The sequence below is a fragment of the Ciconia boyciana genome, chromosome 2 (assembly GCF_034638445.1).
Source record: "Ciconia boyciana chromosome 2, ASM3463844v1, whole genome shotgun sequence".
Lineage (NCBI taxonomy): Eukaryota > Metazoa > Chordata > Aves > Ciconiiformes > Ciconiidae > Ciconia > Ciconia boyciana.
The window spans coordinates 104000556-104027494 of NC_132935.1; the positions used below are offsets into that span (position 1 = coordinate 104000556).

At 36.5% G+C, this 26939-nt stretch overlaps 1 protein-coding gene across 1 annotated transcript in view; it reads right to left on the bottom strand.

The window, feature by feature from the left end:
- The window catches only part of CNTNAP2 (contactin associated protein 2), a 1193181-nt gene that overhangs the window by 607631 nt on the left and 558611 nt on the right, over nucleotides 1-26939 (bottom strand). Inside the window, exons 5-7 of the mRNA XM_072853401.1 lie at nucleotides 11883-12086; nucleotides 9386-9570; nucleotides 5254-5397 (exon numbers count right to left, since the gene is read on the bottom strand). Coding sequence (XP_072709502.1) covers nucleotides 5254-5397; nucleotides 9386-9570; nucleotides 11883-12086 — 533 coding nt within the window. The remainder of the gene's footprint in view (nucleotides 1-5253; nucleotides 5398-9385; nucleotides 9571-11882; nucleotides 12087-26939) is intronic.

The window sequence follows — 26939 nt, forward strand, 5'->3', positions numbered from 1 at the left end:
GACTTCCTGATGTAAGCTTTTATGTCACATATTTTTGTATTCATAGTGTATAAATGCATCTGCAAGTTCATCTTGAGGGAAGTCAGAGAATGTGGAAGCAAGATAGGAACTTTGTGTCTGAAAATGTGTGGGAGGAAAGTCCTAAGTAAATTTTTTTAGAAGTAATTATTTTCAATTGGAGATGGGCTAGATGACATCAATAAGGAAGCAAGACTTAGCACTCATTTACCAATGTCCAAACCCATCACTTTTTAAAAGAACAAGACAACAGAAAACACGTTACCTGTGTCATAGCAAGATACCACCTGTGTGGCAGATTCAGTTTCTTATATAGTATTTCCATGTCAAAATTAAATGGAAAAAAAAAAAATGTTTCTTGAGCACTCAGATAGATTCTTATATTCTACTCTGCATAACCACCTCTTTTTACTACAGAGCATCAGCAGTTACACTGATACAGTCTACTTATAAAGGCCAGTAGAATTAGTAGCAACTAGACTATCAAGTTGGCAGCCTCCATCATCAATTAAGAAACACTGATGTTTCCAATTATCTGGAGCTAGAGATTTCTTTATACTGATCTCCTAAAAGATTTGTTCCTATCTTTATGATAAAACCTCAGCATTACAAACCATGTTCTTACGCACCCTTACATAAGTGTATGTTCTTACATACATACACCATACACCCATGTTCCATGGATAACAAAAGACATCCAAGGATTTAGGAAAATAATTAGCTAAAACAACTATAGGAAGCTTTTAAATTACAATGTGATGAGAGAAATTACAACTACTCTCTGAGTAAAGGCAAAGGACCTCCCCTTATCTCCTTTGCCGCTAAACTGCTTGGCTATTCTGGGGTTTTTTGGTTTAAAAGTTGCCAAGAGATTTTAATTTTAAGTTTTCAGCCATCTAAGCATTAAATAGAAATAGTTAACTCATTTGTTTTAATAGTTTTAGTCTGAACATTTCCAAGTGTGCTACAGAATACTTTTGGTTAAACTACAAATTTTACATACAGGGAAAAAAAAAGCTGGCGAGTGGCTGAAATACCCTCTGTAACCCTTTGTTAACATTTTCAGTGTAATAGTCACCCTACGGATTAGAAACAACTTCTGTTACATAGTTAAGGTAGTCCTGTGTAGACACAGAAGGCAACAGCATTTTTGTAGGAGCTGACATCTCACAGTTCAGCCACAGATGCCAGTTAAGTAGTGCTCAGAAAGCATTTTGTTAGACATTTTTAAGCGTTTCTTTTGCTGCCTTGTTACCGAGAGGAACTAACAATTTCCTCATAACAAGGCAGCTTTCATATCCAATTGACACTCTCCTGTCATCCTGATGCATGGGATACTTGCATGTGTAACACCTATTACACATGCATTTATCATGAACAGTCTAACTGCATAAAAGACTTCTTGAGGAAGTAACATAAAATTCTAATTTCTCTGCTAGTTACTATTTTCCCTACTGAGTTATTCAGATTAATCTGAACTGGATTATCGATTCCCTCTATGACTGTAATTCACAAGATGACTCCTCTTTTAAGTAAAGCCCATCTGATATAGATTGCTCACTAGGTCTAGTTCAAGAGTTCAAGCTAATCTGCAGCTTGTCTCTATAATAGCATCCCCATTTTTCAAAGAGAAAGAGGTCCTTTTCTGTAGATTCAGAGTGACTTGCTGGGCAATGACATCTGGAGGTCAAACATATACTGTGCATTTATACTGAAACTGTTAGTCTTATCAGAGAATTTTTCATACTACATTGGAAAGGAAATGGTGAAAATATCTTAATTTGGGTATTTTGAGCTTTGTATCATGGCCTTTAATCTGTGCTGCAAATTAGCTTCATGTTTACTTCTTATAAATCAATTTTGCCTATCCACATTCAGATGTTATCCCTTGTGGAAATACTACTGGGTCTTAAAACCTTTTCCAATTAATAGAGCTACTGGCTGAATATGTAGCTCCCAAAAGAGAGGTAATGAGTTTATTAAGACTACAATACCTGTTAAATCAGGATGGATTACACAGTACAGGCAATGTACTGTATGCTAATGTTTATCATGTTATTTCAGTATTTTTCTCAAAATAGCTTATTAGTCATCTTTGAGCTTAACATAATGTTTGCTTAATATAAATAATTTAAAGAAAACACTCATCTTAAGTTTGTATATGATTGCACTCAGTAATACATGGCATAGGAGTTGCAGAAGTGGGTGGATCATAGACCTAGTGGATGTAAGGATGGAGGGTAGCAAATGTGATTCTCCTCAGCATTTTTCAGTTACAGGCTTTAAAATTGGAGAGACTGTTCTGTGGAAACTAAATCCCATTAGTATTCCCACTGCCTGCCCTTAATATACCTCTGGGTAGGAAAATTTGATAAAGTGACTAAATTCCTAAACTCAAATTTCTCTGGACTGTTTGCTAGCTGCATATTCTTGTCTCTTCTCACTAGTGGTACAAGGGTCAATATTCTCCAGTTATGCAAGGAAATGAAAGTCCTACAAAGCTTGTTATATTTTAGTAGAAAACAGAAAAGATGGACTGGAAGATTGTTTACAAAGCATTCCCTTTTTCTGTCTTAGTCCTGAGTCAAGTTGTATACAAGAGTTAGCACCTACTGTGCTAGTTAGTCACTGCCAACTCTTGTTTGCAACTCAGTTCAGGAGAAAAGCAGACACATTCTCTGTCTCGGCTGTCCTTGTCTCCTCGACTCTCCCTTTTGGGCATCTTTATCATTTGCCTCATTTATCTAGTATGAAAACAAATCAGGCTCCACTAATAAGAACAACAATAACTGCTCAAGACCATCCGACTCATTCTCCCCAAAGAGCTGTTGCCATCTTACATACAACAAAGGACTGCCAAACTTTTTTTCCCCCCTTATTCTTACCCTCTAAATCTAAAAGAAATATGTTCTTAAAGTCAGTGTTGGACTTTATTACAATTTAAAATACTTTAAAATTGTCTTTACATACTTACTCTTCAATAAATTAAAGAGATGCTTGGTGGTGCTTTTTTGCTTATAACACCTATGTATACGAGACCTAAAAATTCTTTTAACTTTAATTTTCTTCAGAGGCAAATCAAGTTTATCATCTTATTATCATCTTTGATTCTCTGGGCCTCCTCATTCTGTAAAATTAACTTGTCAACTCCCTTTCACTGTGTGACTTCTGAAATTCAACTATCTGCATCTAAGAATATTTTTTTCTTCCATCTCACACCTCTTTAATATCCTTCTTTCCTCTGTTTTATTTCCTCCCTTATGATACATCTCATGACCATACCAATTACTTTGCTTGTGTTCCACTTCATTACATTTTGTCTGTCTTGCCTCTTCAGATACTACACTGTTTAGGGCAGGGTGTGCGTACCGCTATGGGTTTGTACAGGATCTCCTGCAATGGAGCTTTGATCCTTGTTGGATTGCTTAAGTGCCATCATCATAAACATGATTAACAACAACAGTAGTCTCAACCGAGTCTATTTTTCATGCTAAATCAGGATAAAAACTAGGAGAAAAAAAGCTTTTGAAAGAAACATAAAAATCCATGTTGATTTAGTTAGAGTAAAATTGATTTTGCTTTTGAAGAGCTGAAGCAATTTAAGTAATTCTACTGAAAACAAAGGTCACTTCTATTTTTATAGCCATTCTCAGAACTGGAAATCAACAGAACCATCAAATTAAACTAGCATGCCATACCCTCTTGATGTAGCACTAACACTGACGAAGCTTCTTATGTGGATTTTACTTTCATGTTACAGGTAACAGAATTTTAAAAACAAACAAACAAAGAAACAAACAAATAAAACCAGAGAGATTATTTTACAGAGACTTTACAGGCCTGCTAGCTATGCTACACTTTTGAAAGGATAGGATTTGCACTGAAACCTCTTAAGTAACATTTCTATTCAGAAAGAGGCTTTAAGAATATGTCCTACTAAGTTGCAGTGGACACAACTGTGCAAAATGGAAAGATTGCTCCTGTACAAAGATCCTTTCGTAAATCAGGCATCAATCTTTGAAAATCATGGTTACATTACAAACTTAAAATGCACTGCAGGCAGGAAATCACAGGCAATTTTGGAAAAAAAAAGTCAAAGAATGAGGAGTTTATGCGACTGGGTCGAAAAAATTCTAAAAGTGGAGTCTTCCTCCACAGCATATATATCATGCTCTTTGCCTTTGACAATACTGAAGAAATTCATGTAGAGAAAAGGTTCTGAGTTTGTATAGGCAAATATCACATATTCAAAATTATCCTTCGTATTACCATGACCATTTAGCCATATTGTTCATTCAATTATATGGAACTTCAGTATTACTATCCAGGGAGTAATCAAATGGTAATCAATCCTTTGCACTTCATCATCTTTATGTAAATCTTTACTATTTATTACATAAAGAGAAAAGCAATAGTGGAACCATACATATTGTTAGCAGGACTTTGTGAAGGCTGTAAACTTGTACAGAAGAAAGCCTTGAACAACTTATTCAGACCATCACAAACTCATGGCAATAATACATTTATTTCTTACCCACATTGCCTTTGTATGACAGCAAGCAATTTTAGGAACATTTAGAGCCTTAAAAATACAGTAATTAAAGTACATTCTTTCTTAATCACATTGCCCATAAAGCTGCAAGTTTGAACATGAAAGCAACTATGAATGCTTAAGCAAGAGAAAAAATAGAATAAAATGTTAATAAGCTCTGTAATGTTAATAAGCTACATAATGATTTTCAAGTCTAACATCTTGAGGCTTTTCAGAGCTACCAGAAAGGCCTGTAGAAGCATTTCCTTCCAATGACTTTTGCACTCCAGAAATCCAAATAGCTCTGCAGGGATGGAAGATACCAGGATTTAAAGCCACAAGAAAGCTGCAATTGATTTAATAATAAATTTTGTCTGCACTGATTTTGGAGTACTATAATTTGGGAGGAAAGGAAAGAAGTACTTATTGGTTCAGCTGATTTTCTTTTAAAAAGTAGTTATCTGATACTGAAGGTTAATTTTGGAAAGATGAAACTGGACCCTAGAAGTAAAATGCTCAGACATAATAATAAAAAAATGTCACAAACATACATACAATAAGATCTTTGGGTATGTGATAAAATTTGTTCTGTGTTCTATATCATTCCAGTATATCACAAGGATATCAGCTACACATGCTCCCAAACCTTCTAGTCTTCTTTAGGAGGAGAAGCAGTTTAGATGACCATTAAATTATGCTCTTACCACATTAGAAGGTTCCAATTTCTTCCTCTTGGCAAGGTCAGTGATATTATTGCCATTGTAGTTGATGCTCTCCATGCAGCCTTTGAAATTTTTCCTACTGTTAGAACTTGGCTTCCCAGAAAAAGGCATCCCTCCAAAGGTTATCTTTGAACAAAACAGAAAATGGTAGATAGTTACTGGAGGGCAAAGAGTTTTAAACAAATTTGCTGTAGATGTATTTGCTTTCTTTGAACATTCAAACATGGTGAATGAGAGAGATGCCAACCCTGCTTATAGAAAAAGGAAGTATCAAATAAGCACTGCAAAGGCAGAAAAAAAATCTGTAATGAATCTGTGATTGCAAATATTTATGGTAGTAAATCCCAAGTATTATTACAATTGTCCAAATAGTGAGCAGACACGCATCATGGTTGTTCATATATGGACTGCTCTTCTGATCGCTACTGAGCAATATGTGTTTCAAACAAAGAACTTGGAATAAACGTCCATCCCTGTATTTTCCTAAACAAGATTAGATATTAAATTAGCCGGGTAATCTGATTTGAATCATTCACTCAGCTCTAACTGTGTGCCAGAGCTCAGACTACAACACAGCAGCTGTGGGCCCCAATACGATGCATTTGTTTCCTTTAATGCTTATTATATCTACTTTATCCAGAAGAATTTTACAGAATCACATAGTTAAAGATGCAATCCCCTGTTAGACAGAAGCACTTTCCATTACTGAGAACATGCTTTTATCATGTAATTATAGTCAATGAGGAGTTACCACATGACTTAGCAGGCCAAATCAGCTCCATAGAGAAGATGAAGACAACCACTGCAAAAACTCAGCCATCAAGGTCAAACAGCAATTGTTTTTCTCTTAATGCTGAGTTTCATTACCCTAAAACACTGGGTTATCCAGAATCTCTAGTGCTAAAAAACGAAGAAAAACAAATATTTTACAAAATAAAAACGTTCATCTCTTATGAAGTCTCTCCCTGTCACTCCATACAGACTATACAGGTCTCTACCACATCTGGGTCTTTTCTGAAACGTTTGGAAGTGAATAAATGCTACATGTTTTCATTAATATTTTGCAGCCCAAATGTGAAGCATAAGGGACTCATGAGATCAGTCCGTGCAATCTATGTTAAGTATTTATATCCAATAGATGATGGCATAAATAGTAATGACACCTAGCTTCCCTGCCCTACGAATGCTCACAAAAATGTCTACTTGTAGTCTGCTGCTGAGATTTGGCAGAGCCAAGCTTTTAAATATCATTCATTGTTAATTCCATTTGTTATTACTGAGAGCAGGAAAACGCAGCTCTAGGGACACATTTTCCATTTTAAAAGCATGTAAGATATCACTTTCTATCCCAAAGAGGAAGCTTTGACTTGGGATATAAGAACTAAAGCTATACAGCTGAAAACCAAAATCTTTATAAATAGCACATACCAGCTATGTAAAAGCATTTTGCGGGACACATCCTCAGGTATTATAAATTATCATGACTTAACTTTATAGAGAAGATACAGGACTTTACATGAACTGAAGAATATGACTGTAATATTTTAATGGCTGTCAAACATTCTTTTGCATGTTATAGTCATGTGTTTGGACAAGAGAAAATGGAAAGGAAAGCATTTTGAAGAAAAGGAGAAAAATTGCAAAAAATACGTACCACCACAGTGAGTTAAGAGGGAATCATAGGATTTTTTTTTTTTACCTTGAATATGAAATCAGAACTATTTTTTATTCCTCTTTTGTGTTTACTTAAGTTTTCTGAAAGAGATTAACCTATCTCTGAAAGAGATTTTCTATGAAAAATAGTTTTGATTCTTTCAGTCAGGTTTATCCACTGTGATTAATTTATCACAAGGACAATACATTTAATTTTAGTCTGTGATGACTAACTCCAAAACCAGTGAGATAACTGAGAGGAAAGGAAGGAGAAGAGGTTAAGGCTCTTGCACTTCTATGCACCACAGAAACATGTATCCACACACACTTAAATAAGTTTCATTAAACACAAGGGGATCCATGTACATGGAGACTGAAATGTATCTTTGAGAACTGCCATGAGGTCTCTAATGTCAGAGAAGAGAGGAAGGTGAATATCCTGGATTCAACTTTTACTAGGGATTAATTTATTGTATGCAACACATTTATTATGTAAACATGCTACACACATATATATTTTTATATATACATATATATACACACAAATATATATTTATATATACATATATATACACACACAGACATACATATATACTACATATATATATATATATGTATGTATGTATGTCTGTGTGTGTATATATATGCGTGAATTGCCCAACCCTGGCGCATGGCATTCAGCCTAACTTTTTCTGTAGTTCACTCACTTGAAAATCTTTAATAAAATCTATTTATGTGAGTTTTCAGTAGCTCAATTCAGCACTTCAGTGCTTGATGAGTAATAGAGGTACAGGCAAATTTGCTCATTTTCTCATTATAACTGCTACCAAAGAAGGCATTCATAAAGATTTGTTGGACTATAAGTAAATATTTGATTCAGCAACATTTACAATCATAAGTAATTTTTTCAAACATTCATATCATATTTTTGATCAAAAGATTGTTTGTAAAAATATCAATACACAAGTTAATTCAAACTTTTCTGCATTACATCATTTTGATTCCCTCTCGCTGCTTAAAAAGTTGCAAGGATGGAAATACATGCATTTGGCTCAGCTAACCACATTAAGTCTCATTAGAAACAGTAAAGAGTGCAAGAAAATCATTATACAAAGTTCATAATAACCAACGTGCTGAAGTTCATATAACAATTTAGAAGAACTGAACAAGTTCATAATAGCAGAAGCCAGAGTGTAATCAAACAACAAATCCACATTTAATTACTACGAACACACGTATGCATTAACCTGACTGATTAAACAAATGTTTTCCTAGAACTTTCCTAACTCTTTATTGTTTCTTTATAAAAAGAAGTTATTGATGGCATATTTGTGAAAATACAAGGAAGTACCTACCTACCTAAGACAAGAAAGATCAAGATCCATATTAGCAAAAAGGTTCTAATCTGCTTCCTTTGCTAAAAATAAATACTAATTGTCACCACAGAATGAGGCTTTCTGATTCAAGTGCAAAATTATCACCTGAATGGAATAACAGATTGTATGCTTTTTTTTAATCTACTTCCAGCTTACAGCAGCTGCTTTTAGAGATTTTAAAAGTAGTGTACACTTAGCTTGCTGATTAACATAGATCTCCCATTTTAAAATAAAAGGCTGAGATGACTCTTACACCAGATGGGATCTGGTAGACTAATGAAGAGACACTTAATTTACACTTAAGAGAGAACAGTGTTGGAAAGAAAATTTCAGGAAATGTAAGGGAAAAAATAATTAAAACAGATGTACAAAAAAGTACCAAAACATCTTAAATTATATTAGTCTTCTTTTCTCTTCTTATTGGACTTATCTTTATAAAGCCAATTTGAATGAAAACAAACAAGTTTCACTGTTGTGCTGGTTTTGGCTGGGGAATTAATTTTCTTCATAGTAGCTAGTATGGGGCTATGTTTTGGATTTGTGCTGGAAACAGTGTTGATAATACAGGGATATTTTAATTACTGCTGAGCAGTGCTTACACAGAGTCAAGGCCTTTTCTGCTTCTCACCCCACCCCACCAGCGAGTAGGCTGGGGGTGCACAAGAAGCTGGGAGGGGACACAGCCAGGACAGCTGACCCCAACTGACCAAAGGGATATCCCATACCATATGGCGTCATGCTCAGCATGTAAAGCTGGGGGAAGAAGAAGGAAGCGGGGGACATTCAGAGTGATGGCGTTTGTCTTCCCAAGTAACTGTTACACGTGATGGAGCCTCACTTTCCTGGAGATGGCTGAACACCTGCCTGGTAAGGAAATGGTATGGGAAGTAGTGAATGAATTCCTTGTTTTGCTTTGCTTGCATGCACAGCTTTTGCTTTCCCTATTAAACTGTCTTTATCTCAACCCACGAGTTTCCTCACTTGTACTCTTCTGATTCTCTCCCCCATCCCACTGTGAAGGGAGTGAGCGAGCAGCTGTGTGGTGCTTAGCTGCCGGCTGGGGTTAAACCATGACAACTGTCTACCTCATAATCCAGGTCCAGGTAATCAAATTCTCCATTGGTTCTGAAGTGCTGCATGTGTCTGTCCAGGGTGAGATTGATGTTTCTCCCGTGGCGCTCTATGATGATGGAGTGCCAGTGGTGATCGTCCAAGAGGCTGCCTGTCATTACGGATGTGTGGCCATAAATAGAGCCAAGCTGGTTACTGCCTAGGATGAGAATAGAAACAATAGCAATTCTCACCTCATACCAGTTAGGCAAACATTTTCCTCTTGCTCTGTCAATATTTCACCTGAATCATACCAGACACACAATAAGCTGGAGTAAGTCAGTCTGCTATGAAGCTAAAATGTGCCCAGTGGAGAGTTGCTGCCATAAATACAAATAGCTATATCAAATACAGCAAATATCTGATCAGTGAATTGTATTCATAATAGTAGTTATTTGGAGGCAAACCAGAGAAGCAATACCAACTTTCAGTTGTAAAGTTGTTTTCAACTAGGGGTTTTCTGTGTTTTCATCGCTACGCTACAGAAATGAAAAGCTGTAACCTTTGGGCCAGGTCCTGAGCTTCCCTGGAACTGTACTGATTTATGACTGTTGAGAAAGACATGGTGCCTGATAACAGACTTTGGTATCAAAAAGCCTTTTCAGTCTGAGTTCTACACTTTGTAGGCTCTGTCAGTATAGCTATACCAGTGAGCGTATAGGAAAAGGCTCAATGCAGACTACGCTAACAGCAGCAAAAACCATCTTCTGCTAACATAGCTTATTTTGGTCTTTTTTCCTGCAGCAACCTTCCTGTTCTGGAAGTCAAACTGCTAGCAAGAGTACAGTTTTGCAATTCTCTGTTTTGTTTTCCAGGGGCTTTTGCCAGTGCAGCTATGCTAGTCAGAGATCACATCTCATTGCAATCTGACTGACATAGCTAAGCCAGCAAAGGTTGATAGCACGGATCTCAACTGAAGCAGCAAATGACAAATTCAGCAGTAAGTTTAAAAAATTGCTCCACTGCCCAATAACTCAGTTCAGTCTTCCATGTTCTGAATACACGAGGACCTAAAGCATTTCTGGAGCTGAGAATTTCTTACCATCAAGCATGCCTGCAACTCAGACATTAAGGTTTGTGCATGTTGATAACACATTCTGGCAAATCACACTTCCATGGCTTAAGACATTACTCCCCTACATATGACCATACTGCCTTTTTGCTGCAGGCCACTGATCCTTCAATAGCTGTTGGTTAAAAAAAAAAAAAATTTCCACACATGTCCATGAGCCCCAGTTTCTTCAATGCAAAGTCAAATCCAGTGCAAAGTGAAACCTAAATCCACCCCCGTCTCCCCATCCTCACCCCCCCCAGCCCCCCCTCCCCGATGTTTGAAACTAAGTAACTGGATTTCACTAGGCAAAATGAACATCCTTTTCCAGTGACTCTGGTGCAAAGATAATACTCTCAGGCAGAGGAAGAATAACACCATAAACCATTACTTCTGTTTATTAAGTGAGTGTGTGTCAAAGGTCCTTTTCCCATTTATCAGCCTAGTGATTTAAGAACATCCCCACCAAGCACATATATGGAAGTTATAATAGCTTAATAAAGACAGGCTGAACTGAGGAATATGGAGAAACTGGAAATGAATGGGATAGTATTGCAATTAAAATTGTTTAAAAAAGATAACTGCTATAGGAAGATGTGCTTTCTTCCTCCTCATCTGCTCACATCGATTTTTAGAAAAAGAGCAGGAGAAAATGCTAGTGGAAATAATTACTATTCAATGTAAATAATGAACAGAATAATTTACTCTTTACTTGTCTGTAAGAGAACTAAGGAAAGTTACATGAAATCTTTTTCTAAAACTCTTTTGTTTGAAGGGAAAAATAAAAACCTGAAACCAGATAAATGTGGGTTTTTTTCATAATAAATACACTTTATAAATCCAGTCATTCATGAACCTGTAGTCTTTCACTGAGAGGGAAAAAGGAGGCTGGAATTAGAGTAACATATACAGGATTCCATCATAAGATGGCCTGATAAACCAATATGTCTTCTTTCCTTTCCTAGTCCTACTTCTCAGATTCTAGGAAGGCTGCTGAACCTCAACTTCATGTGGCCTGTAGCTTCCCGGATTGATACCTTTTTTGCTGCAAGGTTCCGAAGGGTGACCTTTATTCCTCTAGCACCGATGACAGTGTCCTTCTCTCACACAAAGCCACAGGTGAGGCCACATATAATTCTAGCAAGGCTTTTTTTGTTTGTGGCAAGTTTCTAATGACAATATATCACTGATCCTGTTTTTCTGTATGATCTTGTTTTCACGGTATCTCACACAGAGTAAAAAGGAAGGAATGGAACAGAAAAAAAAAAACATACAGAAAGGGAATGGACAACATTTTCACTAAATTATCTGATTAAATGATGTGGCTTACCATATTACCATGGAAAAGAGGATGTAATACTTGACCTAAAATTTTTGTGGGAGAGTTAAAAAGTACACAAAACTAAACAATCAAAGCATACCTAAATTTAAATTTAGAACAAGTTTGGCTCTCTTCAGTTCCAAAGTGATATAGTCTCCTTGCTGTCCTTCTCCATGGAAGATTACACCTTCGCTTTCAGAGGTCTTAAATTTCAGAGAGATGACATCTTTCAGTGTTTTCATTTTCTTGTTCCTGAATCTGTATGGTAACACTACATGGCCATCAAAATTGATAACATCAGCCCCTAAAGGAAAAAGCAAATAACATTGTTGATGAGCGTTAATATATTCCTATGGCCACTGGAAAAACAGACATGCCATATGTAGCTTGTACCTGAACAGAATAAAAAACGTGCAAGTGTGATATGCATTGTAAATACATTTTCTCTTGACCATAATTTAATACTATAAAAAGTAGGAACCATGCAGGACATAAATTTAATCCACAGGATATAAAAAAAGCAGATTTGGGGGTACAAATACTACAACTGTACTCAACATCTTTTGGTTTCTCTCAAATATAGTTGCTGCCATGCACAATTTCCTAATTATAGTTCAAAATGAAAGACAAACTTCTGAGTGGTCATGAATAGTTCATTTGATTGATACCTCTTTAAAATCCAGTATAGGTATCTGTGAGGACTGTAAAAAATAAAACATGAGCCCAAAGAAATTGCCTAGCAATTTTAAAAGATTCCTCAAACTGTATGTAAACCATAGGCATAGGCCTTGTCTAGTTCAGTTTTGTATGGAAATCTTGGGTAAATTGTGGCCTCAACTAATTTTGAGAAGGAAAAAAAAGTTTCTGTCATTTGGGCTAATTTTTGTTCCAGGTTTGGTTTTATTCAAGATCTGGGAAGAAAATTGATGATGCAATCATTATCATTTAAAGTAAATCCAATATTCATATAAATGTTGCATAATGACACTACAAAATTTCATGTTGTCTTATTTTCATGACTTAATCTCTACTCTAAAGAATGAGCCACAATTTTCCACAATTTTCTGGAGGCTAGATCCACAGTAAAAACAGCCGCAGAACTTGATTCCATTCAACAGACGTACTTCTGCTGAGTACTGAATCTTGTCTTTTAAGCAGAGCTTGGTAAAAGATTGTAGATACTGATCTCTAAAAATTTATACAGATTTGTTTAAGAAATCCCCTTTGTAAACTGCTTAACCTATGATCAATCACCAGTGCCTTAGCTACTATTTGTATGAGCGTTTCATCCTCGCTATTCACAACTGACAATTTAAATAGTCACTAAGCAAAATTCTTAAAAAGGAATTAATTAACAAGTGTTCATTTTTTTAAAGAAAAAACTATTTCCCACCCACATTCTTCAAAAACATTCACACTTCTTATTGGCATACCATATTCATACCAGTCATTTCACGCTCTGAATGAAATGAAGGATGGCATTTTATCATATATCCTTCAACCACATCTGATTTTTGCCTGCTTCTGTGGGCTGCTCTTCGGTGACTGCGTGTAACTTTTAAAAATTCCTAACTTGTTTTTGTTATTATGGTGGGAACTAATTTAAATCTTTCAGACCCCCTCAAAAACACAGAAACAAACCCACTCCTGTTGTATAATTAACACAGAAGAATATTTTAGAACTCCATTAAAACACTTTGTACACTCTGCCTAAATAACTGCATATATTTCAATTTGAATTTATATGGCCTACATTACCTCATTATGCTAAAACCTGTTGCCTTTGTTCTTACAACATATGTCAAACACACATTTAAAAAATGCTTACTTTCAACTAAACTCTGAAATAATATCTTACATCCTGATTCAGAGAAGAGCCTAAACAAATGTGTACATCCATCCCTGTCTTGAGAACTTAGGAACCACCAAAATGGTCTGCTGAGTCAATTTTTACTACTGTTGTGTCCTCAATTGCTATCAAAGAACTCCTTATGTATAGCATCTGTATAGGTTGCTTTTTCACATTTTATAATTTCCAGAAATACTTTTCACAGTGATATAAGAGCTATTTGAGTGTCAAAGAAGAGCATTCAATCAAGCTTCATGATGTTTAGCATTTATTTTCTAGAGAAAAGTATGTAAAGACACAACCAATATTTCATAAATTATTTCTATTTCATTGTTCAGTCAAAAAATCCACAACCCATCTTGTATTCATTAACTCAAACACACCCAATTGAGACTGAGGCTTGCAGTCATGTTGATTAAATACCTATTCATACATCCTTACATCACTGAGCATAGCAAGTTTTCAAATATAAAGACCTACACATTATGCTTCCATCATTCAAGATTTTCCCCACAGATGACTAGTATAATGAATAGTTCTCTGCTACTTCCAGGTCATTTGTTTTGCTGACACAATGATTCTCTGCATGCTGATGAAGTATGTGATATCTGTTTCTGGTTGATATAACCATTTGTCCTCTGTACATCTTTAATAAATCTGTATGTGTAATCACAATATGGTCATTATCCTCAGTTGACACAAACTGTTGACTCTCTAGGGATTATTACAAATTGCAGAAGTTGCTACCTTGCAGAAACTATGTTTACAGTTCCTAAGACTGATACGGGGGAAGCACGACAGTGGACAGTTGTTGACCTACGGATCCACCTAATTTATACTAAAGATAAAATTATGGATTTTGGCACAGCATGGATCATCAGAGCTTGTGATTTTACCTTCACAATGCTGCTGCTTTTTAAGACTAAGAGTTTTAAAGATAAGTAATGTTTTCTGCAAACCAGCATCAAGTGTATGTATTTCAGAGTCTATCTGAGATCAAAATGTAGGCACACTATCTCGTACTCACTCATACTCACAGATTGGCTCAGATACAAAAGCCACTAGTATTAATGGAAGGAACATTAAGCACGTCAAAAAAAGCTATGTTAAACCTGGAAAGTATGTCTAATCACTCAGCTTACCTTTTCAAGTTAGATCAGAAAAAAGTCATAGAAATAACTTTCTCTATTTGCAAAGCCAAAGACTCCACAAAATTCTTCCTGTGGGAGTCAAAGAGACCTAGAAGACTGGGGACGCAGATTCTATAATGCAAGTTTCCTCATGTCTCCATAAGATATTGTCCCTCTCCTTTCTAAAAGATTAATAGGCATATGCAATGCATTTCTGTTTCACACTAGTTTTTCACATATTTGAATCAGTAGCAGCTGACTGTCATCAAACACATGGGTAATAGTCACTGAAAGATTTGAAGGATCTTTCCAATGGCCAAGATTTATATATTTTTTTTAATGCATAGACTTTTTCATGGATCACATTGACCCATTACCATGTCTGTGGAAAGCAGGTCAAAGGGAAGAATTTAAAATTTCTGAATTTTTATTTCCAACCACTTCTTCAGATTATATAGAACCATATGCTCAGTCTTCCATACCATTCTCTCACCCTTAATTACCAGGCTAGAAATAACCTGTGCCATGTACACCTTCCATTCCTGTCATTGCATGCATCACATAACTGGAAGCACCAGTTCTAGAATCTTCCTGACATTAGAAAGAAGAGAGGCAGGTAGACAGAGATGTTATTTGCAGAATAATCATGCAGTGTCCGTTCATCTCTGCTTCTGCTTAGACAATGAACTAAGACACTTGGACTCAAATGTGTCAGATTTATTAGCAGTTGAACTCTGCAATTAAATAGATTACAACTTGAACCTACTCCCAAATCTTCCTAAACCTGCAAAGACTTTTGCTGAAATTATAAACTTTGACCCCCTTATTGTTTATGCCAACTAGATGGTGAAGAAATTTTATTCAGTACATAACACATGAGTATTACAAATTGACTGCAATATCCCATATTTATTAGTATATAATATATATCTTATGTATCTCAGAATGCAGCAATATATATTAGAATTATCATTTTTCTTTATAAAACACACCTGACAATACACATTTCAATAAGTTCTTATTAAGCTCTAAGTGCAACTAAAACTCTCAGCCTGATCTGGTTCTTCTGAATGACAAATTCCAGGGACATGAATCAACTCAAAATTAAATATCAGAATGGCATGTGTATTTGCGGTGCAAGAAATCCATTAAAAAGTTATCAGCATGCAAAGAGGACACATTTTCTCAGGCACAGATGCAGATGTTGCTCTCAGAAATAAGGCCATCCTGGTTCATATTCTGAGTCTGTATTCAGAAGCAACAGTATGTGATTTCAGAGGTGAGGTTATCTTGTATATGCTCATGACTCAAGTAAATACATTACTTCTGGAATTTTTTTTGAGGAAACAAAGAAAATGGTTAGAAAAATATTATAACAGAGATTATATCAACCTGTTGTTTTTGCTTGCCTTACAAGCTGTCAGGAGATCCAAGAAATGCCTTCTTGAGTTTTTTGTATGTACTTTTAGAAAATAACTTTTAGAAAAGCATGAAAACTGTTTATAGAAAAAATATCTACATGAAAGTCAGTCTGTTATCACAAAAATCATACTTCTACATAAAGCAAATTTTCTATACAGATTATACTCTTTTGAATCTACATACAACTGCCTTGAACAAATGCTACAAATGAAAGAAAATTGATGGACATTACAGCTTAAGCAACCTTCATAATAAATGTACATCATAAAAAATATGATTCCATATACAATGTCAGAGATTCTCTTCCCTTAGCATTTGTTAAATTTACTTTCTGATGGTTATAGGAACCCCTATATGGGGTATATCATCTTTCCCCTAAGGCCAGCTGGTACCAGTTTGTAACATCTGCAAAAGTAACCTTAACAGTCAGGCATCTGATCCAGAGCTGACCAAGACAATGACTTCTGGGGGTTTGTGGGTTCACAACGTGTTGCCCATGGAAAAGCAAGTATCCCTTGTGTACCTATGCCATTGTTGCAGTTATGCATACATGTTCTTCACATCATTCATTGAAGCAAATTCATATCACACACTTTAACAAAGCTGAGTAGAAGTAGCACATTTTTCCAAAACCTAGCCCTGAATTGCCGTGTTTTGAAAATCATTCAATTAAAAAAAAGAAACAGCAGTAATCTTTGATTAAGCAGCTTTTTTTTTTTATGCATAGCTGTGCTGGCAGCATGCACATGGGTCTGCATGATAATTCAATCACCTAAAGATTACATAGCAATTATGTTTAAGAGTTATCGTATGTAGAACTGTGGTAATGACTTGTGTTCCTTCTATGATGACACTCAGCTGTTTAATATCATGATAATTACCATGATGCGGAATGGTACTTAGACAGTAAACCATATAATTCCTATAATTACAGTGTAAATATATGATTTTTCTCATCCTTAGCCACTCAGCTACCAGCATTAGTAGGAAAGAGACCTAAGCCATCACATACGGTATGTTCACCTGCATTCAGTGAAGCCTCACTGTTCTCAGAGGCTACTGCTGCAATGGGGGAAAATTTTATTAAAAAAAAATAAAGTGCAAAAAAAAAGTGAGACAGAGGGAGAAACAGAAGCAAATTAAGATGGGGAAAAAGCAACTGAAAATACTTTATTAAAAAAATTACATTTAAATAGGAAGTACAGCTCTGATTACTTTCAATTTGATTTCTCCCCTATTGGATTTCCTACCATATGGATGGACTGGATAATACTGTTGATGTCTTAAAAATACAGCACCACTTCCAGCTGGCTAGGAAGATGTGTTAGGGCTTATTCCAGTATATGTCTGAGATGCCATGTTAAAACCATTTCATTAGTTAATGGCATCACCACATTCAATTTTCCTCTAAAAAATAATGAAGTCAGAAAGCTTTAAAAATATCAACAGGAAATTGGGTGACAAATATGACCCCATTCCCAAATCTCAAAGGAAAATAAGTCACCAGTCACATGTCTTCCTACCTGTGCTTTTGTCCTGTACGTTTGGCCACAATCAGGATTTTGTAAAATTTGGTCAGGGAAACATCTGTATAAAGATACTTTATTTGGTGCTCCAAAATAATTTATTAAATAATTATAAAGAAACTACTTCAAATCAGACTAAAGCTCCAGAACTTCTCTATTTCCTTCCTTTCTGGTGAGAGAAATATAACTGTCCTCAATGTCAGCATCTGAAGGATGAAGAGGTGCTCATTCACAAAGACTCAATACCGAGACTTCCACACAGCTACTTAGCTACCTTGATCAAGGTACTGCCTGGAATGACTAAAAAATCCCTGCTATCAGACACAGTAAAATAATACTGATCAGAACAAAGCAGAACAGCAAAGTACTTTCCAGAAAAAATGTTTACCATACAGCAAACAAAATCAATGTTATTAATTGCAAATTTAACGTGTACACATATTTTTAAAATGCTAGCGATCTCTGAATGATCGACTCTACAAAGCCTATACAGCATATTTCACTGAGTTTAAAAATTCAGAAGTTCTGCACTACTGAAGAAATTTTCACACTACTAGGTGAAATTTTCTCACTCCGTTATCTCTCCTCCATTATCTTTATTTCATCTGCTTAAATCTTCTGGTTAGATTAAATGATTTTTAGTGAAAAGACCTTCACTTGTAGCACTCTTTTCTTACCCCATAATGTGAGCCTTGAGCCTGATGTACTAATACTATAGTAATAAATAGCATTAACCATGCACTGATCATCTATCCTGTGAAAATATCAGAGATGCATCAAAGCATCTCTGGCTAGGCCAAAGTATTCCACATGTGTAGTTTCATTTGTTGTAGCTATTAGTCACGGGTACTAAAATATCATTATGACAAATATAAGCACATAAACAGTGTATTATTTACATATTTTAACAGCAAAAATGAGGTTTTCTCCTAACAAAGCAAGGGACAAGGCTCAAAATCATACCAAAACCAAATTCTCATTTTGTTATTACTCATTATAAATTACATACAGAGAAATTACTTCAGAAGACCCTAATCTACTTTTTCAGTAGTTCCAAATACTGTCAACATGATAGTATGTTGAGTTTGCCACTGGAGCCTTTGCAGCTCAAATCTCAGTGGCACTGTTAGCTGAGCTCATGTTAGAGATGCATTACTACATCTCATTGCACCAGAAAAATGAGGAAGCCATGTCCCAGCACAGCAGTCAAAAGATTGCCTCTTTTATGTTTTCTTACAATGAGGCAGAGAGCCAAAGGTACCGTGTTTGAACATTGCCTTCAGGCACTACAGTCCAGCGTAAGGACATAGGCAACTCAGTGGCTTGAAATCTGCTGCAACAAAACTGACACTGCCTTTACTCTCTTTTTCAAAACGCAATGCATCTGCCACAAAGACAAAAAAAAAGAACCCAAAAACCTCATAAAGATACAGATGTATCTTACATATACAATAATGTATACTTCTTCATATTCTAGAAGCATAAGGTGAAGGAAAATCAATTTTAAGTTTCTGTTGCCTGCTTAGCTTCCACCGCAGTGAATCTGAATCCAAATCCTGTCATTATCTGTCAATGAATCCAACCCTAAGTGATATCAGTGCTTGAAAAAGAAAAAATACATTTGCTATGAGGTTTGGAAATTTTTTCTTGCTTTTCTTGACATTAGATATAATGTATATATCACAGTTTAGTATCAGAGTAGCAAAAAATGTTTTGTCAAGGTGTATTTTTAACTCAGTTCTTGGGTAAAAGGCACAAACTTTATTCTTATATTTTATATACCTGCCAGAAACTCTGAAAATAAAACTGTGAAGAAGTATTCCCTAAGGTGGTGAGAATGCTTTGCCAAGCTCTGAATGCAATATCCACTGAAGATACGCCAACAGCACTTATTACTTTTCAAGTTTTCTCTGAATTTCAAAGCACAGACATCTTTTCCTATTATCGCTGTTGTTATTATAATGCCGGAATAATACTACTCATTTTGCTAGCTCTTGAGCAAATGTCTGTAAACTCGTGGTTCTTTATCTGGGATAATTTAATGTCTAACAAGAAACAAAAGCAACAAGTGAGATGAATAAGCAGTAGAAGAAAAATAGAAAGGAAAGAAAACAATATAAAAAATGTAATCTAATGACCATGGCTAAAGTGTACACCCCTAAAAGTGTAGCTTTTTTTTTCAGTAGGACAATTGGGTTCTTTATCTAACTTGTGTAGCTATTAAACTACATTGCTACACAAGCTAATTGTTGCTTAAAACAATCATTTTGTGGTGAGTGTATACACCAGCGCAGTGCTCTGCAGAGTTACACCTAACTTCTGGTTCGTATCATGTAAGATAAAGGTAGGTTCTCTGGGAAAATCTGGAGGTCTGGCAAGGCATTAGTTACAGCATACACAGAAGAAAACACTAAAACATTTGAAGGAAAGTAAGACTTATGAACTCAGACTAAGCCTCCAAATATGCCACAAAATTATTGTCTTAAGGGTGTGTATAACTAGGATGATTTGTCAAGCACTTAACACTATGGTTGATGATTTTTTTTTCTGCCAGATCTAATGTAACATGAGATTTTCAAGTGAATTTTCTTTCATTAATTCTTCAGCTTTTGAAAAGACAACTTCATTTAAAAACCAAATGGGAACATTTTAAAATATGGTATGCTTATACTATAAATTGGATAAATGAGGCGTGAACATGTTTATAGTATACTTTGCAATTCAGCTTTAAGCTTATGCATCCTAGCCACAGTTTACAAATTAGACCATACTGAATTCTATGCTCCTCTAGTGGACTACTAACAGTACCAGAGAGAACTGAGGTAAGACTGTGTGGTGGGTGCATCCACCCTGACAGAGACCAGGGCTTTAACACAGCAGCCGCTGATTCTTTTCGCACCCTTGCTTTCGCACTCCTGCTTTCACGCCCTCACCTTTCACGCCTTTATGCCCTTACTGTGACCGTTGTCATGTACACAGCCACTGGTAAATGGAACGCTCAGCCAACAGGGAACTGGTATGGCCATATATGACCACAGGTCAGATTCGACTGGGGTAGAAACGGAGCCCCGCTGGAGGGCAAATGGACTCTCCCCTTGGATCAGGACGCTGCCCAAGGAGACTCCTCGAGGTTGATAGCCCTTGCCTTATTAGGTGAGTGATTGTGCATCTTGGGTCATCATTCTAAAGCTTAGGTATTCTTAAGTCGGTTGCGTAGTATTAATTTCGGTTGGCATCCTGAACCTGTGGTTTACTAATGTTTATTGGAGTACCAAACACTTTTGATTAGAATAAATCTTATTTTGGGTTCCATCACCTGCCTAATTTTACTTTGTGCACCTCAGCGACAGATTGCAATTCAAGATAATATTCAGCTCAGATAAGAACTATTCCTTCCATAATCTACTCTGGTTTGTGACTCCAGAAAGTCAATTATGATGCATGGTATGAGATGCGGTCTATTTGAAGAGCTCTATTCATAGTGGAGATAGGAGATGGAGCACCACAAAAAATACAACTTCCGTGGCAATATGTTTCTCGCTCTGCCTAATGCCAATTATTTAATTGCTTAAACAATGAGGTTTTTATTTTTTTCCAAACAGAAAATCTCTGAGCTTACATGTATTTTGTAGTGATATTTTATAAATAACGCTTTTTAACATAAGTATTTTGTCCTGAGAATGTAATTGACCTTACTGTTGGTGCACACTTCTTTTTAAAATAATTTCATGCAAATAGTTAAAGTTCAAATTAGGAAATAAAATAGTTAAAGTTCAAAATAGGAAAAACTGTTCTGAAGACCTGGGTATTTTTAACTATCTTTGAACTATAAGGTGCAAATTAAACTGTGTAGTCTTCATCATCTCAAAGTTATACTAGTATGAACATCATCTGCATTCATCACTGATAAAGTGAAAGGTGGTAGGTCATAAAATCATTCCCTTTTAGCAAAACCTCCTCCAGTGTTTCTGGCTGTAATGATCATGTTTTAGTTGATAATTTTCCAGGTCATAGTACAATAGTGTTCACCAAATGGACAAAACAGAAACACTTTAATACATGAGTTTTTATACTTTAAAAAGTTTTGATATGTATAGCATTGCAAGGGTCATTTATGATTGTAGAAGTTAAAATTCAGGCATCTTGCAACTAGGCACTAGAAGCAGCAAAATGTTCTCTATGATTTATTATTCTCTAGCTATGGTACTTCCAAATAAATATGGTAAAAAATAGATGTATAATTGAAATATTATAAAGAAACTCATCTTTTTGTATTTTGTGATGCTGATTTACAAGTCAGAAGCATTCCTCGCAATCGTAAATACATTTAGTTCTATCCTTCATTGTGAAACCCATCATTTGATATTGGATCTCAATGGGAACATTAAAGTATATAATTAAACTCTGAAACCAGGTACAGTAAAGAACTTAATTTACTTGAAAACAGCTAGCCTCTACTAATGTTTTCACTCTTTATTAAAAAAGTAAATCACAAGAGGTCCAGGTCAATAAAAAAGGACAATTCTGACTCTCACATAATAAATGGCCAAAACAGGTCTCAATCCTTATTATGCTGAGCTTGCTCATTACTTAATGAAAAAAACTACAGTGAAGAAAGAAGCTGTACCACATCATACAACATTTACACTTAATTTACTCGGTGAATAAATGAGCTACAAAATGGACAAGACAATCTATTAAAACATTAAGGAAATGGATGACTAGCTGGAGCCCTCGTTTTAATGTTTACAGCTGCATGAAAACAGGAAGATGCACAGTTGACCTGCAAATTACTGATTTAGAATTTTTCTTTCTAATTTATCTTTGAGCTGATGCCACCCAATTGAATCATCTGATGGTATATAATCTTTCTACACGTCTTTTAATGTCTGGACGCCCTAAGAATACTCTTTACTCAAGGCCAAATTATTCTTTCTGGCTCACATTCTATATCCATTATTCACATAATCACTCTCAAATACATATTCTTTACTTCTTCCAACCATGGAGCTCGTATTTAAATTGAACTTTCAAAGGGAGCTGCATACACACTGATTAAGGAATATGCAGCAGGGACAGTTTCAAGCTGCTGTACTCAATTAAATCTCATACAGTAAAAATCTTGCTATGGTCATTCGAACTTCTGCAGTTGACCCTAAAGAGCAAGGAGTGCAAGACTGAGTCTCAGTTTTGGCCGGGGGACACTCATATTTATTCTATTGAGTAGCCTCACTGTTGTCTAAGGCACACAAATGTGTGTCGTTAAAGGCCATTTCTAATGGACATATAGTCTTCCCTTCTTTCTTCCAACTGTCAGCCTGCCACTGCTACTAATTCAATCTTGCTGCACCAATTTATTTTAGGAAAAGAGACACTAAGATGGGGCATATTGCTATTTTCAGCTACTGCATTTCAATTAAAAATGATGAGTTAATAGAGGAAAATCCTTTAGCATAAATGATAGTGGAACAACTTTGTGCATTTATAAGACAGTTCTGTTTCATTGTCGTATTTCTGAATTACTCAGAGACAAATACCTTGTGTTTAGCACAGCATCAGAAAAGCAGACCACTGGAACTTGGTGCTGGGCAAATAATTAAAGGTTAGTAATTCAGTCAATTATTTCTTCCTCTCCTTGCCTAACATCCAACAAATCTAAGACCATGCATATCTCTAATGTATTCTTTACTCAGTGTCATTTTGCACATTGTCATGTAAGAAAAAGGTATCGGTTTCCAACTTGCAAGGCATAAAATTTGAGCCCCAAACTCTATCGTGCATGGATCAAGTGGTGAATTTAATGGTGGCTGAATCCAGTGTTCTTCTATTCCTTTGTATGTATTTCAGCATGTATAATTTAAAAAAAAACACTAATGTTCAAGTTTATGAGTCAGGGCTTTATTTTCAGATGATCTAAGTTGATTTAGTTCTGCTTTGGTTTAGTGAAAGTCTAATAACGTACTCTAACATGGAGATGGCCCCCAATGATTAAGGGCGTGCTATTGTAACAGGGCATACAGTTGCCAATTTTAAGTGAATGAGTGCTTTATTTGAGTAACAGTGAGCAAAAATTTAAGGATCTGGTACCTCATTGGCATTACTTGCAACTCTTTACACTCCCTAGAAAGAAAATCCCCAAATGATTCAATATACAGCAATATGAAACGCTCAACTTGCATTATACCAAGCGTATAGCTGACACAGTTCCCTGAGAGGGGAAAAAAAATACTTTTGTTTCAGAACTGCTCTCCATGACTGCTCTTCATGACAGGTAGCACAGCAGGGAAGAGCAGGGAAGAGCACATAATCACAAAATCATTAAGGTTGGAAGGGATCTCTAGAAATCACCTAGTCCAACCCACCTGTTCAGAGCCTATTTGCACATTTTATTCTGCCGCTGAGTTTCAGTTAACTGGACTTTCACCTTTTTTCCTGACCTGAAACAGGAAATAGAACATTTGCTTTTACCAGCTAGTGATTCTCCTTCTTTGTGTTTATCAGGCTGCACTTTCCAAGGTTGGTGATATATTGTGTGTGTGTCCCCTGCCGCCAGACATGACTTATCTATAACTTCTAGTAGGCCTTACAGTTTAAGATTTGCTGGTGTTGCAGAGTTTAAGACCTTCAAATTCCCCACTTGCCAGAACAGTTCTGAAGAGTCTTTCTTCAGTGTGAGTTTGCTTATGGTGTCTCAGCTGTGCAACTGGCTGTTCCTCCCCTATGAATTGTACCATGCATTTCAGGTTTCCCTGCAGACAGTGCCATCAAGTTCAGTCTCCTCAACTCTGGATTATTATCTATCACTAAAAGCTGAAAAAGTCAGAAGGATGCGAGTTTCTTCTCAGGAAGAGTATAAGGAACTCCCTCACATCCAGTTAACATGGATTAATGTGCAGCAGGTGCAATACTTACAATCACATATATTGAAATACATTACTGTTGTGATTTCAATTCTTCATCCACTACTACTGTTTTGCTTTTTCTGGCCTAATGGGTTAATTTCATTTAACTTTTCAAGCTCTGAAGTAAGTACAGACACTAGAATCTAGAACTATTGCTTTGTTTCCTCAAACATTTTTGAAGTGACTGTCTCTAAAGTTACAGGCTCCTGACCGAGCCTGTAAGGTGCAAGACAGTCATATACGATCTTAAGACCAACCAGGCAGGCAGTTTTACTTACAGAGAGTTATTTTAGAAGCCAGAAGCCTTCCTTGCATTCCAGGATCTTCAAATTATGTAGCATCCTCACAAGCCTCAGGCCCAAGGAGTTACAAGAGAAAGCATGCCTTCTGTATCAAAGCAGCACATACACAGCTCCGAGCCCCCATGGCATCAACTCCTCCAGCTTGAAAAAAAAATGAAAAGTAGGCAGGGGTCGTGTTCAGCTCTCTTGGCCTGGAGAAGGAACCAGGGAGGCAGCCCACTGGAGCAGGCAGGAGAGACCCCAGTAAGAGGCTGGAGCTGGACATCCCTCCCAAGGCAAGCGCCCAGCCAGGGGAGGTGGCAGGGGAGGCAGCATGGGGCTCTGTGCTACCTGCCAGCAGGGACAAGCCAAGCTCTGTGGGCAACTGAGAAAGGGCCTCTCACCAGTACAGCAGGCCCAGCTCCGGCACAGCATGGGCCGGGACAGGGGCCTTCCCGGGCGAGGGCACAGAGCCACCTCTCCCGCTTGGCGGGCCCAGGCCCAGCTCCTGGAGCAGCCCATCGAGCTCCCCACATTCATCACTGATAGCACCAGTTAACGGACCAGTCTGCTCCCACCCTGAGCACTGGGTGGCAGTGGCAATGCAGCCTTGCTTGGGAAGGAGTAACCCAACAGCGACATACAAAATCCTCAGATTATGGTTTCCTGGAGAAGGAAACTTGAGGAGAACACAGGGAGATGACATTCCCAAGCCCACGAGGTACGTGCTCTTTCCTTACCAGGTGAAGGCACGTGGCGGTGCTGTGGTGTCGGCTGTGCAACAGCGATCTCAAGGCTGCAGAGTCACCACGAGACTCAATTAACACTGAATGTCAGTGTGGGCTTACGGTAAAGCCCTGTGTCGCTGCTGAACGCTGTGTAAGTAAACTTGATAAGATTCAGCAGAGTTCAGGACAGAAAATGTCTCGACTGACACATCACACTGCTTGCTTAAAGGTTGGGGAAATACAAGTTAAACCTTTTGCTCAATAGAGGAGTCAGATTAAGGAAGGGAAGGAAATGGCAGGTTTGGTTAATCAGTTTGAAATGTCTGGAAGGCTCAAAATATAGTAATAATATATCTCCAAGAAAAGAAAGGTCTCCAAAATCCATTAGTTTTTATTTTTTTCAAAAATAAAGGGAGGCTGCATAACAGCATACATATAGCTTTTGTTTTAGATGGAAGCATTTTTCTTGTTGGGAGCATTAATCTGTTCTTAAAGGCAGCCAAACAATGTTTGCAAATGATTTGAAACAATACTTTCTTTCTCTCAGTCTTCAAATTATGCAAGATTTTTTCAGATTATGGAGATACTTAAATACATTTGTCAATAGTTATTTGCAAAAACCTGCTAACAAGTGTATTTGCTTCTTAAAAACAATTCAACCAGCTCTGTAGGTTAGTGAGTCTCACTACAGCAAATACTCATGTTCACACAATGGATGAAATTTTGTAGCCACTACTTAGGGTACAATCTACTATGTTTAATAAGCAAAGGGAGAATAACAGTCAAGATTGTTCCAGGTGGGTAAGAAACGCATGTAAATGTGTATAGACAACTCACTCCAAGTTCATAAGATGCTGCTATTCAATCACGAAGCAATGAATGCTACACATGAATAAAAGAGGAAGAGGCTTTTTTTTAAACTCAGACGTGGAAAACTAAATTCTATTGCAAAGAATTGCCACATTCCCTTCTTTAAAACTGCTCTTCCTTTGTGCTGGAACAAGGTGCTTAGAGAAATTTTTCTCACGGAATTGGTTTTGATGGATCTGGTGTTTGAACATTTTTTTCACCCTTTATCCAGGCAACATTGTTTAGAACAAATCAAATAAGCAAAGCATGTAGCAGACAAGTCTCTCTTGGTTTAGTACACTGAAATACAACCTGATCTAATATGCAATACAATAGCCACATATAGCATACACACATATACTGGATTTGGTTTGTAAAGGAAAATTACTTCCTTTTGGGTTTAACAAATTATTGTTACATGTGTACATAAAGTATGGGAGAAAAGACTTTTATCTAAATGGGAAAAGTCT